The 17,129-nt window shown below is 42.5% G+C and overlaps 2 protein-coding genes across 3 annotated transcripts in view; both read right to left on the bottom strand.

Annotated features, from left to right (window-relative positions):
- Nucleotides 1–7,866, bottom strand: part of LOC106945294 (potassium voltage-gated channel subfamily A member 1-like) — a 16,914-nt gene extending 9,048 nt beyond the window's left edge. Inside the window, exons 1-2 of one of the 2 annotated variants that reach the window (XM_015028871.1) lie at nt 5,398–6,657; nt 435–4,759 (exon numbers count right to left, since the gene is read on the bottom strand). In XM_015028871.1, the coding sequence (XP_014884357.1) occupies nt 3,008–4,483 (1,476 nt within the window). In that variant the 5' untranslated portion in view covers nt 4,484–4,759; nt 5,398–6,657 and the 3' untranslated portion in view covers nt 435–3,007. Of the gene's footprint in view, nt 1–434; nt 4,760–5,397 lie in introns of those variants that run through there. The other variant, XR_001424533.1, reaches the window with a different exon arrangement.
- A 317-nt stretch (nt 7,867–8,183) lies between these two features.
- On the bottom strand, nt 8,184–13,266 carry LOC106945292 (shaker-related potassium channel tsha2-like). Its single transcript, XM_015028867.1, has 2 exons — nt 11,344–13,266; nt 8,184–8,251 (listed from the first exon to the last, which is right to left on the bottom strand). The coding sequence occupies exon 1, from the start codon at nt 12,803–12,805 to the stop codon at nt 11,366–11,368; it is 1,440 nt and encodes a 479-aa protein (XP_014884353.1). The 5' UTR covers nt 12,806–13,266; the 3' UTR covers nt 8,184–8,251; nt 11,344–11,365.
- Nucleotides 13,267–17,129: the final 3,863 nt, after the last annotated feature.

Here is a 17,129-nt window from a genome sequence, read left to right as displayed (position 1 = left end):
GTGAAAAATGTGATGACAGCAAACAGTTTCTTTGCAGCTGCATTTGAGGCTGATATAATTTCCTTGTATATTCTATGTTATTCGGTATATATACGTCATCCTAATCTACAAAGAAAAGACAAATTGTTTTTTTGTTTTTTTCAGTTTTAAACTTGTAATAAGTAGGACTTTTCACTTTGCCTGAGGAGGATGCTCTTCAAAAGTACAGTACAAAGATCTGTTTCAAACAAAACAACAGTTTCCTTACACCGAGCAACCTTCCTGCTTCCAAAAAGAAGGAAAAAAAAGGCATTTAAATTGTAATTCGTTGCTTTTCTGCTTCAGGTTGTGTTGTGGGAACAACGCAACAGTGGTAGTCTTGTACTAGCACCACAAAGGATGGCCACTGCACCAGCAGAAACAGCTAAGACATTCGAGTAGCACTGCAGTGCAGCTTTTTTTTTTTCCCAAGGATCTTTGTCGGGAAAGTGTTAAATAAGAAGAAGGAGCGTTACAGTACAGTACAGTACAGCATGGAGTCTTACTACTACATGGATGAACTCCTCCCAGTATGGAGAGCAGACTGGTGTACAGTAGCTGGACAGAGTTTCAAGTACATTTTGTACCAAATCTGCTTTGCTGTTCTCCTGTGAGCTAGCACTGTGACAGAACAAATCAAAACCGATATTTTTAGGGGGTGGGGGAGTTTCTCTCTTTTTCAGCAATGGAAGGAAGCGGTTGTGCAAAAGAGATGGATCTCATTCTTTTTTTCTTTTTTTTTTTTTGCTGTGCATTACAATGCCCCACGACCGCTGCTGCAATATGACAGCTCTCAGCTTTTCTTTTACACAAAACACACTCAGCTGTTTCCTCCTGTGACGACACTTCACTTTGACATGGCACTGTTTCAAAGACAACTTACGCTTACAACAGTCAGCGGAGAGAGAGTCACGCCGTCTCTTAACGAACTCCACACAAACGAACGGGCTGATTGTGCGCAGCTTTAAGTGAAAAAAAAAAAAAAAAGGAGCAGGATTGCAACACCCTACTTTTCCCATACATGTAAGTGCTTGTGTAAAGGCTTTGCTTTGGGACTCTCACATTCAGTATTGCATGACTGCAGTTTACACTTAAGGTTCTATTTTCTGTTATCTAACTATATATATATATATATATATATATTTTGTAAGTGTATGTGCATGTGTAGGTATAGGTATTGGAAGCCCTGCATTGAAGCCTTCAGCTCCGCAAGTTTGCAATGACCTCGCTGAGGTAGAAACCCTGAAAGGATGCACGGTGCACAAAGAAGTAAAACAGGAGTGGATGAAGACTCTTTCTTTTTTTTTTTTTTTTTTGAATGAATATGGTAAACATGCAGAGAACAATCCATTGCTGCTTAATGGCATCATTAAACGCATGCCAGCACGAACATTTGGTTGTGCACGTACCACAGTCACCTTGCTGTGTGAGCCTTACTTCATCCAGCATTTGCTAACATCACACAACGACAGTGTTTGACACTGATATACACCGGATCTACCCAAAAAAACACCGTTTGCACACTGAGGCACTTTCACTGATCCTGTTGGTGGAAGGGATAAAAGGCACTGGAAACTAATCTCAGAATACGTCTATGAAACATGATTCTTTTCTGTGGACTCGCTTTGTTGTTTTTTTGTTGTTTTTTTCTCTACTAAACTTTATGGTTGAAGAAAGGAAAAAAAAAAGAAATGACTGAAAATATATATAAACTGTTTTTGTTCTCAAAGAAGGTCCATGCACTCCTCTATTGACTAATACTGTAACTGGTGCTTATAATGATTATATGCATTTTCCAATATTACTTAGTAACTTTCTTCGTCTACTTTTAAATGAGAAACTCCGCAGCCTAAAAGTTGGATTTCTGTAAATCTGATCACAATTCAGAAAGACCCAGATTTTTCGATTCCTTCAGTTTCCCCTGACGACAGGGGAACCGCGAAATGCATGAACCGCAACAAGCCGTATACATCATGCTGTATACATCGTACATTAAATATACCAGGATACAGAAGTACCTTAGTGGTTAGGCCATAATGCAAGTTACTTTTTTTTTCATGCTATGATCTCATTTATGTACTGTTCCCTTAAGAGTTAACATTCAGTTTCTATGCTTCTAAATGATTAGCAGTTAAAAAGAAAAAAGAACTCAACCAGTGCACTCTATATGGCAACATAGGGAAGAAGTGGGAAATGGAGGCAGACATCCAAAAGAACATCCTTTCCCCTACTTTGTGACATTATGCCTCATGCATGCCGGTATCAAATGGAAAGTCTCTAAAATCATGCTCGCATGAAGCTCACTTTTACAAGTTGTGCTGTGATGCATCTAAAGGGCATGGCATCGGATCACTTGGTGATAACACAATTACGGCAGCTGCTGCGTGAACAGCAGCATTGCAGATGTCCGTGAAGCAAGCAGTTCACCATCTGTTTACATCCAAAAACAAGAGAGAAGAGCAGTCTTCCTACTATAAGGTGCTTTGCTGAGTAGCAGATCCTTTGCAGGGGGAGAAGGGGAAAGGGGTTGTGGGAGCGGGGAGGCGAAGGGTTTGAGGGGCTGTGGGGGGGTCATCTACCTTCTTGGCGGAAACCACCTGGCTTAGAGGCTTGAATGTCTGCAGTCATTTCTGGTGCATTGTGCAGCTTGCTGATCAGTTATCTGTAGTGCATGCATAAGATTTTTAGTTATCACACCGTCATCTGACAAGACAAGGTGTGCTCTGTGTCCTCTAAGGAGCTGTGTATATGTGTAGTAATCAATGTTTTTTTAACATTATAGTTATTGGATCAGTAAAATTAATTATTCTATCTACATCAGTATATACTGTAACAACTGTGTTTCTTTTTCTTTTCTTTTCTTTTTTTTTCAGCTGAGGATAGTTGTAGGCCTAATGCCGGTAGAGCGCTCTGGGAGCTAAATGAAGCATTCCTATCAGATGGTCTACTCCCCGTGTGACACGAACGACCGAGAGTTCCTAGCTGATGCCTAAACATCTGTGAGCAGCTTGCTTTTGTTCACACAGTTCTGAGTGGCGATAGTGCAATTTCCAGTTCTAAGGTTCGCCTCCCTAAAGTTGTCGATGCTATTGTTGATGTCTCCGTCAATCTCCATGTACTCTGACTTGCTGACGGTGGAGGAGCTACGGCGGCTGGAGTTGGTTTCGGACGGGATGTTGGGGTTGCTGACATTGAGAAGCTGGGCCTGCTCCTCTCCCTCCGTCTCTCTGTGGTAGAAGTAGTTGAAGTTGGATACAATGACAGGCACTGGGAGGGCAATTGTTAAGACTCCAGCGATCGCGCACAGAGATCCAACAATCTTGCCTCCGATAGTGACTGGGACCATGTCCCCGTAACCCACAGTTGTCATGGACACGACGGCCCACCAGAAGGCGTCCGGGATGCTGCTGAATTGAGAATCCGGCTCCTCGGCTTCGGCGAAGAAGACGGCGCTGGAGAATAGGATGACTCCAATGAACAGGAAGAAGATCAGCAATCCCAACTCTCGCATGCTGGCCTTAAGGGTCTGCCCCAGGATCTGAAGTCCCTTGGAGTGTCTCGACAGCTTGAAGATCCGAAACACCCTGACCAGACGGATCACCCTGAGAATGGCCAGAGAAGTCGCTTGCTCCCCCACCCCTTCGTTTTCTGGGTCTTCTGCCAACTCAGTGCCAAGTGTAATGAAATAAGGGATAATGGCCACAATGTCAATCGTGTTCATCATGTTCTTGAAGAAGGCCGGTTTGCTGGGGCATGCCATGAAGCGCACTATCAACTCAAATGAAAACCAGATGATACAGAGAGTCTCAATGACAAAAAAGGGGTCAGTAAGAATATTTGGTTTGTAGCGTATTGTAATGTTCCCGAATGTCTCGATTCGACCCATCGGGTCTTCTTTTAGCTGTGGTAGAGTCTCCAAACAAAATATGACAATGGAAATGAGGATCACCATCACAGACACAATGGCGATCCCTCTTGCGGTGCCTGAGCTTTCTGGATGCTCAAAAAGAAGCCAGATCTGACGCTGGAACTCCTTCTCAGGCAGCGGACGCTCTTCCTCTCGGATGAAACCCTCATCCTCACGAAACCTCTCCATCGCGTCCACTCCCAGCTCATAAAATTTAATTTCTTCTGAGAACATATCCAAGGGCACGTTTACCGGCCTTCTTAGCCGGCCCCCTGACTGGTAGTAGTACAAGATTGCATCGAAGCTGGGCCGGTTCCTGTCAAAGAAGTACTCGTTTCTCAGGGGATCAAAGTACCGCATCCGCTTTTTGGGGTTACCAAGCAAAGTCTCTGGGAACTGTGACAGAGTTTTCAGCTGCGTCTCGAACCGGAGGCCAGCTATGTTGATGACCACCCTCTCGCAACACTCGTGGTCATTGTGATCCGGGGGGTAGGTGTCCTGAGGGTGTCCCGGGACGGCTGAGGTCTCGTCCATGTTGTCCCCCGCTACAACGGTCATTTTCGGGGGGAAAGAGGTGGAGGAGGACGCGGCGGAGCAAGAGACGGAGCAGGAATCGTGGAGGGGTGTCGGTTAGTCTGACTGGCCGGGCATTCACGGTTGGGAGAAATATTTCCACTCCTCAGCTTCCCACACCCCACAGATCGTTGGAGGCGTCCCCAGTTGCGAGTGGGGGGGGCGGTTGGCTGCTTTGCCTCAGTGCGGCTCCACTGCGGCTCTCGCTGACTTGACCATTGCAGCTCCCCAGTGCATGTGAAGCAGTCGCTGCTGCTGCTTCTGTCAACCAAAGAGAGAAGGAGGGAGGGATGGAGGGAGGGACGGAGGGGATAATGGAATCAAACAGCCGAGATATTTTGCTGGCTCAGCACTTTCTGCAGTTTATTTATTTATTTATTTAGTCATCTTCTTCCCTGGGGGCTGTAATTAGAGCAGTTAGTAATGATGGCAAACACATCTCATTCAACAAGAATTTCTCAATCCTGTTTCAAAGAGGGGAAAAACATTTTTAGCTCTATGTGCAACTTCGGAGTGTCTGTCCTTCGATTCTCTAAGGTTTTCAAGCCAAAACAAAAAAACTCCTTGTTGTTGTTTTGGTTGGAGAGGTAGCATTGTCCTCATGTCACATCATGTCTCTGCAAAAATGTTGGTCTTAGCTTGTCTTAAGGCAGCGATTTATGCTCTGCCACACTCACCAGTCTGAGTTAGACTGTGACGCATAGCCTTTTCTTTTCTTTTTTTTTTGTATAGTTTCTGCATGCCTTTAACCCTACAAAGCTAGTGGCAATTTGCAAATGGATAAAGCAAGGGGCACAGCACTGCAGCAGTGTGTTAGTCTTGCAGGGTTGGGGGGGTTTGGGAAACAAAACAGCTCTAAAGCTCTACATAAACTTTTGTATTCAGTTTAAGAGGCTTACCGTGGTGTGATCTTGAGAGGTCCTGAACAGCTTCGAGCAGAATCATCCAACAGCAGAGCAGCAGCAGCAGCAGCAGAAGACGCTTTTAAGGTGTGAAACTTTTAAGTTGCACCCGGGAGTGCGCGTCATCTAAGCTGCACTCTTAAAATAAGACGAGTCGAAGAGGAAAGATGTGTAATTTAAAGACCAGAGGCGGTGGAAAAAATGTAAAAAAAATAAAAATAAAAAAATAAAAGAGCGAAAAGAGGGGAACTGCTATGCTGCAAAGCTCCAAGGTTGCTTTGGCAGCGGCACGGTGGTGAGCAGAGCAAACAGCATATGAGCAAACCGCAGGAGGAGATGTTGCGCTGCAGTTCGGAGAGAGATGCATTAAGGGGCAATAAGCGAGCTCTTGGCATTCCCAGACATCCCTGCATCAGCAGAAATCTGCCACAAGACGAGATGACGGGCAGGATGTGCTCCGGCGCAGGACGGTGAACACGATTTTTTTTTTTTTTTTTAAAGAAAGGAATAAAAAACACACACACAATTAAAAATGAGAGCTGAGAAACAGACGAGCGCGGCATCGACGTCCGCACGGTTTCTCAGCAATGTCAAGCATGTTTGGCTTGATCATTTAACATGCAAGTACAAGAGGAAGCAAGGGGGTGAGGGGGTGGGGGGGAGGGAAGGAGGAAGGAGGGGAGGAGTTGGAGGGTTTCGACGCAATGCAGACCGGCTCCACTAAAGGACGCCGCCAGAAGTTCTCCACACAGCACAAAAACAGGAGCGCCTGTGTGCCAGCACTGCAGACTGCAAGCACACACAGATCATCGCAAAAGTCTCGGAAGTCTGACAGCTCGGATTTAGATCTGTGCTCGGAGAAAGCTGGTCAGAAGGAATAAAACGTCCTGATTGGCTGTGCCGATGTTGCAGCTGACATTCATACATAGTTGTTGTTTTAGTTGATGCTGACTGAAGCATAGCAGTGTTTGCTTGTTTGTTTGTTTGTTTGTTTGTTTGTTTGTTTGTTTTTAAACGAAAGAATATTGTTGCATTCCTCGTGAAGAGATAAAGAAAAACGCTCTGCAGAGGACACAAGACTTTCAGCACCACGGAGAGCGAAAATCATGGCTGCTGCTCAGAAAACCAAAAAATGTTCCCCAGATAAATCTGACTCAAAACTTTCTAAACGAAGCTGTAAAACAAACAAACAAACAAAAAATCCAGCCTCAAACTTTGGATCATTTTGCTAAAATATGTCCACTTGACACTATATGACGTCACACTGAGGGCTTTTTTAAAATTATTATTATTAAAGTAATGCAAATCAAATGATTCCTCTTTTGTTTTTTTTCTATCATTTGACACCAACGATGTTACAAACATTTACTTTATACAGATGCATCTCAGTCAGTTTGAGCAGCATCAAAACGTTAATTTATTTCAGTAATTGAGACCAAAAGTAATTTTTATCTTTTAAATCGATTTACACAACTTGATATTTTCTATTCACTTATTTAATTTCACAGAGAGGCTCGTGACTTACAGCTAACCCACAATTCAGCTTCTCAGAAAGTTATTGAATAAAGCCAATAAAAGTATCTTCAATGCAGAAATATTTGGTGTGAGTCACTCAATAACAGGGAAAACTGTGGCACTTCTTAACCTTAGTGCTCTTTTCATATTAAGTGTATTTTGCATTTATTTTGGAGATCAAGGTACTTCACTGCAGGTGAAGAATGGAGAGGAACAAAATTCAAATTGGTTGAGGTCCAGCGGGGAGTTTTTGCTGGTTTAGTGAGTCATGTCATCTGCTGCTGGTTCGTTTCCACAGGCCCAAAGTCAGCTCAGTCATCAGGCAGGAAATTAATGACAAGTCCTTTTTATGATTAATGGAGATACAGATTTTTTTTTTTTTTCCAGCAAAACTTGAACCGACCCAAACTGCAGGAAGTACCAACATCTGCTTTAACCAGGAATTCACTGAGGTTGATTGTCCCAAAAACTGACCTGACAGCATAGAGAATGCGCAGAGAAGACGAGAGACACCAGGGCCAACAGCAAAGACAAACTGAAGTTCACTATTAAAGTGAGCTGGGCTTCTAGAATATATCAGATTTTGTAAATTGTAAGTCATAATTATGCGAATGAAGAGAAATACGTCACTTCTTGTAATAAATCTATGTGAGTTTCACTTTCTGTGTTGAATTACTGGAGTAAATGAACCTTTTACAACGTGTTCAAATGGATCTGTATGCCAGGTTCTTGTTCAGACTCTGATGCATCGGTAGAAATAATAAAACTAGCGGCATGATGATATCCTACTCACAGTAATTCCTTTAAAAAAACACATGATATACATTTGAATCTGTGCTTAACTTAGAAAAATATATGTCTTTTATTACATTTAAAAAGTTACAGTGAATGCATGCCATGCATGTTGGCACTGTTTTTTGTTTAGTTTTTTGTTTAAAGCTGGTTGCAAAACAACAAAAACCTACAAAAAATAGAAATAAAAAAATATCAAGGTATACGTTGCATTGTAAGCATAAGAAAGTGACATTTGAAAATTACAAAATTACAAAAAATAACATTAGAATTTTCATATAAATTAATTTACAATGCCAAAACAACATAGTTTTATTTTACACAAATAATGCACATGATCTTTATGACAACTGACAGGAGCTTTTTTCTTTATGACAACTGACAGGAGCTTTTTTTTTTTTTTTCCATGATCGTCCACTTTAAAGTCTCTGCAGTGCACAAAAGTTCAAATTAAAAAATAAAATCCATGAGATTTCGAAGAGAATGCCACACGTAAATCTTGTCACTGAAGGAAGAAAAAAAGCTTCGTTTAGTCTTCTGTCTCCTGCAAATAAGCAAAAGTTTATTAAATTAACTTTGCATTGATGACAGATAATTTCCAGATCAATGCGGATCGTCTCTAACACAGGCGATTCAATCAGTCAACGCTTCACAGTGCAAAGATGTTCAAGAGTTTTTTCTGCTACTTGCAGATGCATCATTCGGCCACACAGTGGCGCTAAAGCACTACTTATATGAACAGCACTGGTCGGGTTATGGCTGCGCACTGCAAGATCTCTAGCGATATCCATAAAATGTTGGGAAATATCAGTGAAACTCTGATTATACAAAAAAAAAAAAGTTGACATTTATCTGAAATCATGGCATTTGACAGACAAGATATTTAAAGCTAATTTGATTAATGATAATTTGTATTCTTTTGTTTTCTTTGATTATAAATGTTGGTGTAACACAAGTCAGTGACAGGTCAGGGTTGCAAGCAGTATTTACTTTCATGTCACTGGCTTGATGCTGTAATCGATAAACCAATCTACTGTTTGTTTTGGGGTAAATATGTCCATGTGGCGTTGCAAGGGTTTTATGTTGTCAGCCAGATGCATAAAAAGTTTGGAGAACATTTTACATAAAAAAAATGTTTAAAAGTTAAATAAATAATACATTTTCTTAAGGTTGGGTGAATTAGATGTGATGATCGTGCTTCAAAAACATCGTCAGAAAAATTGTAACACTTTCACACCATCCTAAAGTTAGAAGCCTTTGATGCTGCACAGGCGAACGCGCCACACGTGGGAGAATGATGACGCTGGAAGACGTGCAGGGGAAAACGACAAACTGTAACCTGCAAGGGAGCTGCAGTCCCATGCAGGCCTCAAACCAATAAGCCGTGAACACTACAATGCCAGCGTTAGGACACAACACTGGCATTGTAGAGTGTGTGTGTCTGAGTGTGTGTGTGTACCAGGTTTTTATATCCTTATGGGAACCTATTTCTATCTACAATGTGGGGTTATGGGGACCGTTGCTCCTTGTGGGGACATTTTCTTGGTCCCCATGAGGGAAATTGTTATTTTTGGGTTAGTAGTTAGGTCTGTGATGGTTAGGATTATGGTAAAGGTTATGGTAAGGGTTAAGTTGTAGAAATTAATGGAAGTCAATGTGAAATCCCCACAAGTGATGAAAACACAACTGTGTGTGTATGTGTTTGCCCGTCTGTGTTTCCATGTTTGTGAGTAATGCGCAGCTGAATTCCTTCCTTTAACAAAAATAGTTTTTGCCTAACTTTCAGCAACGGATAATAAGTATTAATGCCGTTTTAGCTAGCAGTAATCCATTTTTTATTCGTTTATTTTCCGCTTTTACTTTTCCCCCCGCACTAGTCTGGTTCTCATAATTTGGTTTCGTAAACACTCTTTTCCTTTTTTTTCTTTTCATGTTAATATTTCACGTTGCTGTCTCGAGGAAGGACGGCCACCCTAAAGCCTTGCCCCACCCTGAAACCTTTCTGAACGTCATTCTAACGCCTTAAAATGGCCCGCCTGATACTCAACACTGTAAAATGACACCAGAAAAGCTTAAAGGCACAGACATGACACGCACTATGTGCCAAAAATGGCGCGCTTATTTATATGTGCTGTCATGATGTCATGTAGTTCCTCTAACAATAACCCCACTGTGTGGGAAAGGGGGAGAAGTTACTCGAGCGAGAACGGGTGAGTGTTTTTGTTTTGTTTGTTTTTTTTAAACTTGAATACAATCATTTTAAATGCAGAATGTGAGGTTGGAGAATCGCCACATTTAAAAATTAAGTATTTCTCTTCTGGTCAGACAAGCTTCTATGCATAAGGGAGCAAAAGACAACAATATGAGTCACAATATTTACTTATGTATTTTATTTATATGTTTATTTATACCAGTATTCGCCTTTTATTTTTTAAAAAAGCATTTCTTTCTAAATCTCTTTAACTCATTCATGGCCCCACCATTAAATCACAAACATTTAGGCCAAAAATTACAATTACTTTTTTTTTTTTTTTTTTTTAAAATAATAAAGATGCACCAATAAAAGAGTGTGGTTTCACATTTGCAATATGCTTCAAAACTAGAATTTTTTTGTTGTTTTATATTTGTAATTGACAACATTGGTTTTTATTAGGCTGTCTAAAAAATATTGAGAAGTAAAATAACCTGGTCAACCAACACATGCAGATTATCACCTCTGAACCTGGAAGCAGATGTGATACGGCAGCAGAAGGACATGCTAGGTGTGTTTCCTGTCAGCTGTGAACACGGTAACCGAGGCAACAGTTTCCACATGCTCAGGACAATGGGAAAACAATAGATTGGATAAACATTGCCTAGTCTGATGAGTTTTGGTTTCAGCTGCAACAATCAAGACGATTGGGTCAGAATTTGGCACAAACAGAAAGTAACTGTCCATACTGCCTTATGTCAGCTGTTCGGGCTGCTGCTGGTGGCAAAATGTCGCTCTTAGTACAAACTGAGAATAATTTAAAGGCCACAGCCTACCTTAGTATTATTATTACGGAGTTCACCTTGTATCCACTGGCCTCCAGACACACCAGGTAACATCTCTGAGATGCCCAGCCACAAAATCTGCAGCAACTCATGGATGTCCTCATATCAGTAAGGACTAAAATGTCTGAGGAATGTTTTCAACATCTTGTTGAATCTCTAAAAATGAAAGTAGTGCTGAAGGCAAAACTCGCCCAATCGGTGTACCTAATAAAGTGACTGAGTTGAGCTGAGTTTATGCAATATTTCTAAGACATCCTGAACTTTTGTAGACGATTTTAAAGATGCACAAGTGGCTTCACAGTGCATTCTGATTTGCAAACTAAAATACCTAATTTATTCTCTCTTTTTTTTCTTCCTTTCTATTTTACATCCAAGTAGCTGTAATCTCTTGTAATTTCATAAAGTTGCTCTTTTGTTGATATTTGATTAAGGAAGACAAATGCTGCCACATGTGCCCCAGTAAAACGGATCTGGCAAAGTCTACGTGTTTTCGGAGTCTGTAATGGGAACTCCCACATGAAACTCTCCCTCGGGCCTCATAAAACCTTGGACCGGCCGTGCATCATCCCCCCCACCACCACCACCCCAACTAAAACTCACCAGAAACAAAAACTTGTCTTGTTTACACATCCGTCAGCTTTCCTGTGTAAGCCCCCGGCTGAGTCGCGTTTGGATGAGTCAGGACCTCAAGGTCGTCGCTCCCCTGATAGGACTCGGTTTTGGAGAGGGACTGGTTACTTTTTGTGGAATCCGTCTCCCCAAAGGAGCACTGTTGCTCCGGCTGCCCGCAGGTCACATGGATGTACTGCACATTTTCCTCTTCTTCGTTCTCTCTGTGGTAGAAATAATTGAAATTCGACACGATGACGGGAACAGGTAGGGCTATGGTCAGCACTCCGGCGATTGCGCACAGGGAACCAACGAATTTCCCCCCGATGGTGGAGGGATACATGTCTCCGTAGCCCACCGTGGTCATCGTCACCACGGCCCACCAGAACGCGTCCGGTATGCTCGAAAACGTCGACTCGGGGTCCTCCACTTCGGCGAAATACACCGAGCTGGAGAACAAAATAATCCCAATGAGCAGGAAGAATATGAGCAACCCTAGCTCCCTGAGGCTGGCGTGGAGAGTCTGGCCCAGGATCTGCAGGCCTTTGGAGTGTCTGGAGAGCTTGAAGATCCGGAAGACGCGCACCAGCCTGATGACCCTCAGGATGGCCAGGGAGGCCGCCTGCTGACTGCTGCCCTCATGCTCCGCCAGATCCAGGCCCAGGGTGATGAAGTAGGGCGCGATGGCCACCACGTCTATCAGGTTCATGATGTTCTTGAAGAAGGCCGCTTTGCTGGGACAGGACAGGAACCTCATGGTGAACTCAAAGGAGAACCACACGATGCAAAGCGTCTCCACCATGAAGAAGGGATCTGTGAAGGGGCTCGGCGCAGTGCTGTCTGCGCTTCCGTTGGCGTGCTGCTCTGGCTCGGGGGGCACCTCTCTGAACTCCGGTAAAGTCTCCAAGCAGAATATGATGATGGATATCAAAATAACCATAACGGACACGATGGCGATGGACCGCGCGGGTCCCGAGCTCTCCGGGTACTCGAACAGGAGCCAGAGCTGCCGCTGGAACTCGTTGGTCGGCAGCGGCCGCTCCTCCTCTCTCGGCAAGCCCTCGTCGTCTTTGTACAGCTCTATGACTTCCTCCCCGAGTTCGTAAAACTTTAATTCCTCCAGGAAAATGTCCACAGGTACACCCACGGGCCTCCTGAGCCGTCCTCCCGATTGGTAATAATAGAGAATGGCGTCAAAGCTCGGTCTGTTCCTGTCGAAGAAGTACTCGTTCCTCAGCGGGTCGAAGAAGCGCGTCCTTTTGCGCGGATCCCCGAGGAGCGTCCCCGGAAAGCGCGACAGGGTTTTCAGCTGCGTCTCGAAGCGCAGGCCCGATACGTTGATGACCACCCTCTCGCTGCACTCCTGGTCCGCCGGTTCCAAGTCAGCAGCATCTTGTAACAAAAGGGTGACCGTCACAGCCTCTTCTTTATTGTCCTGGGACACCACAGTCATGTTTTGGTTTTGTTGTTGTTGTTGTTGTTTTTACCCCCTCTGAGGGTAAATCCGCCACTCACCTCCCCGGTGCCTGATTTTTATTTTGTCCTCCAAAACCCTATCTCTCCTGCGGGGCCTCCACTGCAAGATAAAATCAGGCTCTCATTTTTTTTACTTTCCTCTCCAATCGACTTGTTTGAGGATATCCAAAAGACGTTGTCTGTTGTTTACTTAAACCGACGTCTTGTCAGTTTAGTGCCTCCGAACTGACAACTTTCAATCGTGCACGGAGATCTCCACTTGCATAAGCAGGACCAGAGGCTCCAGATGGGCTATCATATTCACACCGTTTTAAACTCCAGAGCCCTCCCCATGTTGGCGGACCGGGTGACACTTGGTGCTGCTGCTGCTGCTGCTGTCCCTCTCATACTGTCTCATTTCAGAGAATCCATCGGGATGCTTTTTTTTTTCTTTTTTACTGATTACAATTTTCCAAATTATTTTGCGGTTTCTTTACAGGGCCTTGCTTTAAAATCATCTGGTTTACAGTTCCTTGCAAAAGTATTTATATCCATGTATTGTCAAGATACTTCCAAAAAGCAGGAATTATCTTCAGCTTGTTTAACAAACACAAGCTAGAAAATAAAAATCATGAAAAATTAATAAAGCCCTCCATGGCTTTTTAAAACATTGTTTCAGTTTTTTTTCTTTTTCCTATTGAAATTTAAAAAATAGCTCAAGCTCAGTCAAATTAGATGGAGAGCCTCTGTAAACATTAATGTTGAAATTTATAGACTCTTGTTAGCTCTGAACTTTGACTAGGCCGTTCTAACATGAGAAAGCTCTTTGACCTAAACCATTCCTTCGTACCTGTGTTTAGCATTGTTGGTCTGCTGAAAGGTGAACCTTAGACCCAGTTTTATGTTTTGTTTTGTTTGTTTGTTTTTTTTGCAGCCTTTAGCAGGTTTTCTCCTAAAAATACTCTGCTTTTAGCTTCATCAGTCTTCCCATCAACACTTTGGTTTCCCCACCACGTAGTGTTTCGCATGTAGACTGAGGCTTGGACTAGACCAGAACACCTTCTTCCACATTACATTATCAAATGGACCAAAATGTAAAAGTTACATGGAAAGTTTTATATTTTATACATGAAAATTAAAATAATCCATATAAATAATAATTACAAGATGGCTAAAAAAAAAGGCAAAAGAAACATTTTTCCAAATCAATTTCTTTCCATATAACAACTGCAGGTGCGTGTCTGTGAATTTTTGGTTATAATAAGGTTATTCTTTCAGTACCCACAATTTTTCCTCTAGTAAGAGTAACAATGCTTCATAATAAAATTATTGAAGTAAAAATGAAAAGTACAGTGTAGTAAAAATACTCCTAAAAGTATTTTTTTTAATGTATGAGTTTTGATCAGTTACTCGGTACTTGAACAGACTTTTTACCAAACCTCTAAGGCCTGAGATTAAATTCCACAAATTCCCTTTTCTCAAAGTCAAAAAGTGAATTTTGAATCAGCGGCAATCCGATTAGACAACTTCGTGTTGACCTAAAATACAGATGGAAGTTTGCGCCTGTGAAAAAAGAAATCAAAAAAATGTTTAGGGAGTGTGAAGACTTTTGCAAAGCACTGTATTTCTTACTGAAGGCCCAGGTTGTTTTCAGCCCAGGAACAAAGTCTTGATCCCTGCAAGTCCTTCATTCATGAAGTCAGGAGGTTATTCTTGTCTCACTGGGAACCTCCAGGACTCAGACTGGATCTACTTTGAGTCACAGCGCCCCTTCCTATACCTGTCAATTTCTGGACTTAAGAATACGTGAAATATTTATCTGTCCGAGGTGGATGGGTGGAGGATGGGGCATGTGGGGTAAGTGTTATCGTAAGCCCTGAAGGCGGTTTTGGGGGGAATTATGGGAAGAAGACTACCTTAAGAAAGGGTAGGAAGAAAACTAGCGACTACCGTAAGAACGGGGGGTGGATTGCGACGTAATTACTCTACTATGGGACATTTATGGGAGAATACTAATAGAGGACAGAGTGGTAAAATACGGTAGTTTCCCAGCCAAAACGGGAGACTTGACAGGTATCCTGATAACCAAACACATACAACTCGTGAAGCAGAATGACGTTGTTTCTCCTCTCTTGCAACTCCTGCTAGATGTGCCCTGGAATTGATGAGGCAAAAGACCCCGAATGCTCGGATAAAGCCAGTGGCCATCCTGGACGCAGCCAGTGGAAAGTGCTGGCTTCACTGACACCTGAGTAGTGGGAGTGGATAGCGCCTTCACAAAGCCACAGCCAAAATAACATCCATCCTTAGCTGCACTTTAAGGTCTAGTACTTTGAATGCAGCGACAACCTGCAATACAAGTGGCCTCGGTGTTTCTCATGGTAGAGAAGAATACATTCACTGCAAAATGAGATCTTAGATCAGGTGAAGTTCCTGAAAAAGGACCAGTGTTGGATTAAAAGTACATTTAAACTTATCTTTCTTGATTTCAGTTTTTCCCACACAAAGTGAATGACTCAAGCTTTAGACGATGTGGCCCAGTTATAGACTGTAAACCCCTGTGATCTAATTATAACCAGCTGTTTTCAATTGCAGTCATTTCATAACAGTTGTAGGCTAAACAATGACTCCAAGAATAGCTCGGAGGGAGAGGGGGATGCTAATCAGCGCAACAAACGCAAAACGGATGGTTTGAATTAACGTGCACCAGCTCTAAACCCGCTATGAAGAAAACGAGAACCCTTTCGCTCTCAGAGGATTACAGTTCACAGAGATATCAGAGGGGCGTGATTTTTGTCGAACAAAAGAGGAGGATTTAAAGTCAAATATCAAGTTTCTGGACTCGGTGCCACCTGCTGCTCGTGTGTTAGCATATAGCACGCGGCAAATGTCTGTCTGGGTCACGCAGCCACGTCAGATCAAGACTGTATCCACGGAAACGTACAACAACAAACAAGTGCGGACACGTGACTCTAAATTCAGCCCGAACAAATGTGAGGAGCGTAATTGTTTAAAATGCATTCGCCGTGACATTCCTCCGCTTTAGGAAGCGTTCACCGCTGCCATTTGTTTGACACGAGTGTGTTGCTTTCTCTGTCATCGTATTTGTGTAAAGGAAAGCTACGTGGAGGGATTTAGGGTGGACTTAGCTGTGCGGCAGAATGTCCTAATGAAGCCTGAGGGAGGCGTGCCACAACGCTGGCAGGATGAAGGACTGCTGACAGTGAGGAGCCTCCCATCGTTATTAATGGCTCAACCTATGAAGGCAGGAGACCCCCTCAGTGATAAAATACTGCTAAGTCACTCATCTCGCCTGCCATTTTCGTTGGTAAAGATTAACTACTAAAAGTAAAACTGCTTGTTGCAACATCAAGTGGAGACATTTTTGTGTTATGGTATTAGCATCATTAATCCGTTATTCTTAAAATTACAGGCATCTTAGACCTCTTGTTTTCATTTTTTCCTCACTACCAGAGTCGGATTTACAAGGATGTGGGTCGCTGGGCGGAAGCAAGTCTTAGGGTCCTATCCACTAAGGAAAAAATATTTTATTATGCAAATTACATGAATAGGCAGTCCGAACATCAGCAGACATGAACTGATGCATTGCAGGTTTAACTGGTCCTCTAGCCAACAATCATCTGTCCATGTTGTTGCCCAAGAAATTGAGTTCATATTCATAAAAATCCTAAAATATTGCAACTCACATGAATTAGATTTATTTAGAATATGTTTGCAAAATGATGAACAAAAAGAAGACAAATCTTTGCCCGACCTACTGCCCCAGTACGCCCGTTCTGAAGTCCGCCCCAGCGTACCGCCTTGTTTTTCAAAACTTTATCATTACAACAACAAGCCTTGATGTATTTTTAGTTTAAGTTCATTTACTAAACAAACACAAAATAGTGCATAGTTACATAGTGCACAACTTTCAAAATGAGTTTATAAAAATCTGGAAGGTAGGGAATGAATTTGTGTATGTTTGTGAACGTCAATGAAGAAAAAGTATTATTAATACCAATATCAGAGAAGAGAGGGTTAAAACAATCCATATCACCCAACTCTCTTCAGTCTAACATCTTAGGATGTGAAGGGCATGGAAAAAAAATGATGGTAAGACATTCTAACGAACTAAATAAAGAATAATGCTTTAAAATAAACTTGTTATAGCAAAATAGATGAGGCCGAGGTTCACCTCCCAGCGGCAGGTCAACCCTAAGGATCTATTTTTATCTAAGCGATGCTATAGTGGCACTGTAGCCTGGTTTAGATGAAAGGTTATTCATTTGCCACAAAGACCTAGTCAAAGTCCAGAACCACAT

Source organism: Poecilia latipinna, unplaced genomic scaffold, assembly GCF_001443285.1.
Source record: "Poecilia latipinna isolate Pla-1442-1.1 unplaced genomic scaffold, P_latipinna-1.0 Scaffold138, whole genome shotgun sequence".
In the NCBI taxonomy this organism is placed as follows: Eukaryota; Metazoa; Chordata; class Actinopteri; order Cyprinodontiformes; family Poeciliidae; genus Poecilia; species Poecilia latipinna.
Note: the sequence above shows the minus strand (reverse complement) of the source record. Positions and strands in the feature narration are given on the sequence as shown.